This window comes from Hippocampus guttulatus, chromosome 2 (assembly GCF_054856545.1).
Source record: "Hippocampus guttulatus isolate MCC_2025c chromosome 2, RoL_Hgut_1.0, whole genome shotgun sequence".
In the NCBI taxonomy this organism is placed as follows: Eukaryota; Metazoa; Chordata; class Actinopteri; order Syngnathiformes; family Syngnathidae; genus Hippocampus; species Hippocampus guttulatus.
The window spans coordinates 11423686-11432075 of NC_141262.1; the positions used below are offsets into that span (position 1 = coordinate 11423686).

The 8390-nt window shown below is 42.8% G+C and overlaps 1 protein-coding gene across 1 annotated transcript in view; it reads left to right on the forward strand.

The window, feature by feature from the left end:
• ahnak (AHNAK nucleoprotein) overlaps nucleotides 1–8390 on the forward strand; it is a 31758-nt gene that overhangs the window by 4556 nt on the left and 18812 nt on the right. Inside the window, exons 2-5 of the mRNA XM_086136894.1 lie at nucleotides 2343–2406; nucleotides 7512–7571; nucleotides 7659–7815; nucleotides 7917–8134. Of these exons, the coding sequence (XP_085993020.1) occupies nucleotides 7659–7815; nucleotides 7917–8134 (375 nt within the window). The 5' untranslated portion in view covers nucleotides 2343–2406; nucleotides 7512–7571. The remainder of the gene's footprint in view (nucleotides 1–2342; nucleotides 2407–7511; nucleotides 7572–7658; nucleotides 7816–7916; nucleotides 8135–8390) is intronic.

The following is an 8390-nucleotide window of genomic DNA, read 5'->3' on the forward strand; positions in this document are numbered from 1 at the left end:
TGTCAACCGAGTTGAAGAAAATGCGCCTCTCTTGATTTTGAGTTCCATAAGGATTTCTTTCGGCTTTATTATTGTGCAAAACAGTTATTTCGGCTTATCTTTCATCCTGATATTACGTAAATGGAAAGAATGGAATCTGTCCAATAAAAGCAACGGGACTTAACAAATCCTCGTTGTTTTGGAGGAAACACTCGCTCTCAAACATTAACCTCAGGAGAGGAAATTCAATCAGAGGTCCTCCCACCTCGCATATCCAGTAATGCAAGTGAAAACAATGAAAACCTGCCCCGGACATAACTTTACCTTTCATTTTGTCTGTTGAAGTTCCTTGTGCGTATGTCTAGTTTCTTTTTTTTTTCTTTCCATTTTCCGACGTCTCCCGAACTCACAACGGTTTTAACAAGCAAGCGTCAGTGGGCAGGCTTTGTTCTCATTCAGGACTTGCGGTTTGGTTTTGGGACGCAGTACTGCATGTGGACTGTGGAGCACTTATCTTGACATGCATTCCTTCTATATGCGCTCACACATGCATCGCCTAGCTGCATATTTGAAGGGAGACGGAACCGAGGCCTTCTCTCCTTACTTAGTTGCACAGTGTGAGAACAGGGAGTCCATTCTGTTTGACAATAATTTGCTACCTCCTTTCTTCCTTTTCTTCTTTGCGGCCTTTATTTTCAGGCTTTGCCAAACCCTACAAAGTGGCTTCCTCACTTACACTTGAGCCGTTACCACAGTCACACGGGTGCTGTTTTATGTTCATCAAAATGATTGCATTTGGCGATCAAATAGACGCGGGCTGACTTGAATCCCAGATTTCTTTGACCCAAATGGATTGGGTGTCTAAGCAAGGCGCATTTTTCTTTCCTTGCATGAGCCAGTGTAGCAAAGAGGTAGCCAACAACAATTTCATCGTGATTTTCGAAAACCCCCGATGTTTGAAAGTGTGTGCTAGAGATAGAAAGGAAAATGTTCGAATGTGTGCGCCGTTCTTGTTTATTTAAGCAGAACCTGCACATTGGGGGTGTGGTGGACTCACTGCACGAGGTGGGAGTGGGCACTCTTCTAGGGTGCATGCAGGCCTGGCGGTACAGAATGGAGGCCGAGTGAGGCAGAAAGAGAACATTTCTGTGGAGTTAGTCAGTGTGGGGAGAGGCTGGGCTCACTTCCAGCTGGCCCGACGGCTCTATCAAGGAATGCGTGCGAGTGGAGGCCTGGGTGGGGCCATGCTCTGAGCTTCTCCCTCTGCGAGCATAGGTGAAGCAATGTGAGCGGACTTCTGGACTCCAGGCACTGTGCTTTCTTCTGGACATGCGTTTTTATTTGTTAGCCCACTCTTGGTGTCCGCTTGTGAGCGTGTGGTCGCCTGATCGGTATCAAGGCCGGAGGAGCGGTATCTCTGAAATCAGCGCAAGCAAACCGGCACAAAATCTCACCCCAAGTGAGTTGTAACCTCATGCAGATCAGACACCCATCTAATTTTGTTTTCGGTAAATTACGCGAATACAGCTGTGAGTTTGTTTGCATGATTTGGTTGAATTGCTGCTTCAATAGCACCCTGACGATTATGATCCTGCAACAAGGGTGCGGGATGCAAAGTGTGCACAGCTGCTGTACCTCAGATCTCCTTATGCAAACAAACCACTGTTGGGTGGCATTTGTCTCGGCAACGTCCCTTCTATTTGAAAGGAGAGTCAATTCAAAAATGCACAAGGGAAAAATGAGGCAAACTAAGGTCTTATGAAGGCCGACAAGTTCACCGCTGTTTTTCTCCTCGTTAACTGACTATTGATAATGAACAGGATGGATGACTAAGGGAATGATTAATGCTGGAGCTGCAGAGCTTGCCGCAGAAATATTATTCCGAGGGGCATGTTCCCACTGGCAGATGCCTGCCTTTGTACACATTGAGTCTGGTTCTGCTTATACTTTGCTCTAACAAAGAAAAGGCTTTGTTTCCAAATGTGCGAGTGGGCTGAAGCAACAATTTGCGCCTGTCATGTAAGAGCTAGGGCAAGTCGCAGCAAGAAAACATATTAACATCGCAAGAAAAGTGAGACTTTAAAAATGGAGATAAGTTTCAGGCTGTGCAAATATTTACACATGCTCAAACTCGGCCTGTCGAATGTTAACAATATGATAAAAAGTTGGCGATATGTCATGGACAGTTAACCTTTCACTTTTGAACTGGAACTTCAGATCTAATCATCATCATCCGACTGTTTTTCTGGAGCAGCCAGCCAAGCAGCTGACTTGAAGAGTGAAGATTGTTCATTGCGATGAAAATGCAATGTGGTCATATCATGTTAAATACATTCTCATCCTGTCTGCTTTTCTGTCACCAGAAGTCAAGAAAACAAGTACCGACGCATCGGACTGAAGCCCGTGGCCTCGCTTGAGCTATCCAAGGTAATTGTCCTTGTCTTCATGTCAAATACGAATCCTCTCTACACATCTGTTACTGGTCGGGGAAGCAAAACGAGACTTCTGATCCCACCCTCCCACTTGTGCACTCCAAGGCCATCTTGTCAGTGTGACTTCAGAACAGCCCTCCATTATGCAGACAGAGAGCAACAAGTGCTGGAATGTTTGTTGCAAAGCCTCCTCTGACTCCAGATCGTGGCTGTGCCTTTCGAACTAGAACAGAAACCTGATACTTCTCTACCCCGTTTCCCCCTTTTTTCTTTTCCCTCCCCCGGCTACCACCTGTTGGGCTCCTCGCTCGCCCTTTCGGCTTTTTATGAAATAAGTCTATAAGAGCCTGCCAGGGTCGCCCGTTTTAAGTCAGCAGCATCGGATGATTTATTCCCTCTGAGCCGAAAAAAAAGGCGAGTAGAAACCACTATGCTGTCTCTGTTGCGCAACCTCCAACTGGGTCCCAAAGCGTCTCTTAAAGCCGCAGCGACCCGGGTACCTGCAGACCCAGTTGTCGGCTGTTGACTGGGAACTGTTCGTAGCCCGAAGGCACGCCCAACACCGCTTAGAGGTCGTTCCCGAGTTGGGCTGCTGTCTCGGTAGGCCAAGAGCAGAGCAGAGAGAGAGAGACATCCATATGTTCTTTGGTCACAGCCCAGTAAATAAAGGCCTTTGCCTGGCTCACTGTCCTGATCCAAACCACAGTACATACGATGATGGAGTGTTTCATCTCTCTGCTTTAATTTCCATCCCCTTTAAAGAGTTCTACAGGAAACCTGTTTGTGAACACAAAGAATGGGACACTGACGCAGCAAGAGAAAGAACAGATAATGACTGTCATGGTGTGCGGCTGCGTGCCTGTCTTATGATGAACACAAGCTTACTCATAGACGATCAGTCTGCATGGAATTACATGATCCTAGCTCAGGGGTGGGCACACTTCTTGGCTCGGGAGCCGCATTGACTTTTAAAATTTGACAGAAGGGCCAGGTCAGCACGAGCTATGGTACATTAAAAAAAAAACTGCATTTGTTGACAGTCCATATCAAACATCAACAGAACAAAAGCATGAAAGTACGGTATTAATATACTTTTTTTAAATGACAAAAGTGTTGTTGATGACCTATTTTAGCCTGTGCATCGCTGTAGATGGGTTGTGATCAGACCAGTAGAAGTAGAGCGATACAGAGGTACTAGGTGGTCGAAAAGATTGCCCCGCCCCCCCGTGTTCTGCAACTTCAAGTCAATGCGCCACCTGGCGGTGAAATGCCTGTCATTACAAGTCCAATTGAAATGAATGCAATCATTCACATCGAACCTTAATTGTGGACCAACCTTCGGCGGGCCGGATTAAAAAGACCAACGGGCCGGATCCAGCCCGCGGGCCGTAGTTTGCCCACCACTGTCCTAGCTGATTACAGGATGCCCGATTACAGTAGATATAAAAAGTCTCCACGCTCCAGTTAAAATGCTAGGTTTTTGTGACGTAATTCTTTTAATAAATAACCCCCCCCACCTCAAATTTCCACCCGTACTGTGACCTACAACCTGTACAACTCAAATGATTTAAAAAAAGACGCGAGTGGAAGTAAAATTGATTAAACAAAATAAGTGTGCACGCCTTTTTATAACTGGGATGATTCTGTGTTCTAAATGAACCAATCACACTCAGACTCTTATTAAGTAAGCGTAGCTTGGTGGCGGGAACATTATGGGGCTGTTCTTCTTCATCTTGAACCAAGCCCTCGTCAAGGCGGAGAAAATTATGAACAGTTCCAAGTACCAGTCACTGTTAGCACAAACCCCCCTGGCTGCTACAATAAAGCAAAGCAAAAAAAAAAAAAAAAAGTCTCACAATGTCTCAAAGCACAACTAGAATTTATTTGCGATCAGTCAGAGCCACGTTACATTCTCGAATGTGATTGGTTCAATCTGATCACAGCCATATCCCATTTATAAGAGGCTGTGCACGGTTGTGCATCCACATTATTTGCAGAGGGACATGTAATACTTGAGATGGAATTCTATAAGGGGTTGAAGGACTTGGACTACCCTTGAGGGCCACCTCCCACCAACCTCGAAGCTCAGTCTTGTTATAACCATGTGTTATATTTGCGTTACTGTTCTCTTGTGTTCTTCCACTCCCTCTCCGGTTATCTCTTAAGGTGACATTCCTCCAGTAATTCCTCAGCTATCTCTCCCACTTTTCATCTTTTCCCGTCGTTTACAGCCCTCTCCTTTCTCACTAAAGTTTGTTTCCTCCTGGCTCCGCAGCTGTTCGCCGTGGCCCCTCCCCACCTCCCTTCCTAGAAATATAGCAAAACTGTGACAACATTGTAGCCCAAATATTTCACTCAAGGAGAACAGCTAGAATCAAATTTGTAAAAGGGAAGAATGTAAACAAATATTAACGATTCCCCTCACAGGCCACGCACAGTCTAATAAGACCCAAGGAAAACATTTGCGCAAAAAATTGGATCAAAATCCAATGCAGAATAATGTTCAGTCATGACCACACAAACTCAACTCAATTCAACTCAAATATATTTATAGAGCAAACATTTTAAGTGTGTTTATTCTGCGTTTGCAATGCATCTCACTACACTCTAGTCTAGCGATTCTCATAATTGTTTGTGGTTCTGAATGCAGTCGAGGCAAAATGGAGTGCAATACTCGGCAGCAACCAGCAGATGAACACCTCATGGAGCTTTTTAGTGGTCTGTGCACGTCTGTTCAATTAATGACAGAAAGTATACTGCCGTGATGCAATGTCAGGAATGTAGAAGCTAAACACGACAAGGTTATGTGACACGTTGGACTGCTATTTTTTGCTTTGTGTATAATGAGTGCTTATAGTGAGGAGGATGAGGTTTAGGGTTAGCAACATCTCATGGGAAATTCTCTTATTCTTCCCAACACAGCCAGAATGGGATTATATGGAGCGGTCGGAATGAGTCTAATATGATCTAATTAGGTTCTTAAATGATGTTCTCAAGCAATGTAATCACAGTTTCTGTCAAATAACATGAGCCGTTACGCCTGAGGCCGGAATAGATTCGTATTCCAAGCCTCAGTCGAGGCAACGTGAGACACTAACTGAGCAAAAACGACGACGGAGGATCAGGTTGCAGATGCCTGCGAGTCATTGGCATAATCTTCGGTACGATCCTTTCACCCTGCATTTGCTGCCACATTGACCCTAGCTCTTTGTATTCATTCAGACCTGTGATCCTGTGAAAATTTAATTTGGAGAGCAAGATTCAGATTATCTCAAAGCTTTGCATGCTTTCTCCGGATCCCTTGAGTCACACGGGACCAATCTTAAAATGGACGTGTTTATTAGCATGCTGCACCCATGTGGGCAGTGTCCAGCTAGCGATGCTGGAATGCACCCCCTTGGTAATTGATCTTAAATCCAATGACATTCTCTAAATTCTCTAATGCAAAAGTTCACAATTTTGCTGTGTGCCTAATTATTAGTGTTGTCTTTTTTGAGTTTTAATTCATACTAACAGAGTGGCAATGGCAGATGTCTGCTGCGTTGTTTCTTCACATTTGCCTCAGATTGCCCTGTTCTTTGTTGCTTGGTATCTTTTAAAGAGTGCGACACATTCACTGATTGAGGAAGGAATATGTCGGTATTGAAATGTGGACTGGATGGTTAGACATAACAGACGGTTTACCTTCGCTTTATTTTAATATCATGAGAACAATTAGTGTCGACCGTGCTGATATTGTGAGGCATTTGGCCGTAATAGTTCCAATGCGGATAATTTTTGATCACTGGCTGACGGAGCAAAAACAATTATTATCTTCTGGTTTGAATTCCTGTATGTGTAATTGTCATTGTAAGGCTGCAGTTGATATCTTTTCGAAATAAATGTTTCAAATATAAATAAAGCCCATCATTTTACCATCTGACTAGACACATGTCTATAAAACTCGTACAATAGAAAACATGCTTGATTTTATTTCATGAAACTTTTTTTTTTAATAATGAAAACGATTGCTGGCTACAAAATGTCGAAATTGCTCTGATGATACGCCATGCATTGGCAAAGTTGCTCAGACCTCCCGAGTGAATGCATGCAGTAATGTTACATGTTGCGCTGTTGTTCACCTGTCGGTTTATTCCACATGAGGGCACTCAAAGAAGTTGCTGTCAGAATGTTCACGGGAAATAGCATCTTAAATTTGGGGAATTATCTTTTGAAATAGGAATAAACCTCACGCATATTCTGAGGCTGTCTATTGAATATTATCTCTGGAGTTACATTATTTTTGAACAATCTGTGATATCATAACGAGCATGCTCGGCTCATAAAGAAATGACCATGTGTGGTCCATATCTCCTGTTCATTCAGCATACTGTATGTTATAATTCAACATAACGTTACATGTGTTTCATTTGATATCAAGAGCATCCGTATCCATATTTTAATCTTCAATGTTGTTTCCTGGCCCTCCAGAAATGTTCACTTCATTCAGTCAACTGACTCTGAGTTTATGGATGCTGTCTTCTGCATACATCTGAAGTTTTATAAGATTTGATAAACAAGGGGACTTGTTAAATCCCAGTTGGTTTACTCTAATTCATGGTTTGATTAAATAGCATGATTATTTTAGGACTATGCACAGTAATGCAAGGCAAATGACCACACCCAACAGGTAACATTAGACCATTTTTGCGAGGCCTCGTACACTTTGTGTATTAGAATCCCTTTGAATTTAGGTCTTACACAGAACACTATGTTGTTGAATTCATGTATTGAGTGTGGCATAAGATCAGGGATAGTAGCACAGTATTCATGCCTTCATAGCCATTTTTCAACTTTCATCTTGGAAGTCGGCTCGAGGTGTCACATTCGGCTGCTTTTTGCAAACCAGGGACCGATGTGACTCAATAACAAAAAGTTTGTATTATCCAAAAAGACTTTCCCGTTCTCTCGTGTGAATCAATGGTAACTGCAATTCAGATTATTCGGGCATACAGTATACTGTATAATGAATTGAGACGTGAGAGAAAAACTTGTCTAAAATGGAAACGCAAGTCTTTTTGTGTCTGTGTATTTGAAATGTTTTGATATTTTCCGATGCAGGAAAACCAGTGGGTGACGTTCTTTCCCACCAGGGCTTGAAAGCACAAGAAACAAAACAAGGTACCTCTGATAGTTTTGCACAAGGTAAAGACATATTCAAACTTGCCAGCTCATACCTATTATGTGTGTGTGTGTCCATATTTATAGATGGCTGATGAAGAGGAAACTAGGGAAGTGCTGTTTCCAGACTGGGAGGGTCCAGATAAAACTGGCCTGACTATTGAACAGACACGTGAAGGAGAGATCTTTGTGAAAGAAGTGAAAGGAGAGTCACCAGCAGCACGATCTGGGAAAGTATATGAAGGTAGTTTTTCATTTGTTTTTCTTAAAATCTGTTCTTTTGTTTTCGTCGTAAAATTCTACAAGACCCTTTCTGACTAAAACACGTGCACTTTTATTTAATAGGTGACCAGATTGTTGGTGCGACAATCTATTTTGACAACATGAGCTCAGAAGAAACAGCTGAGCTGCTGAAGACACTGAACCGCCACAAGGTTGGATTAAAACTACAAAATAAAGACAAATCGCCAATCTGCTCTCCCTTGAGTACACCATGTCGTTCTCCGCTGGGTACTTTGACATGGGAGGGGAAGTTAGGAAGTACCAGTCCAGACATCCTTCTCGTAAGTTTTTTTTTTTTTTTTGGTAACATCTTACTTCTTTTCTACTGTTGAGTACATGAAATTATGTGGTCGAATCACATCATGTTGCTGGACGGATAGCTATTATTATAATTCTAATTATTTTTCAAAAATCCAAAAATATATCCGAAGCATTTGTTGAGCATTGAAAAAAAAAATAACGAAACACCTGACAGGTCCACGTGCTTGTTGTATTTACAGTCCATGGTATTGGTGAATATGTAGCACTTGAAAATCA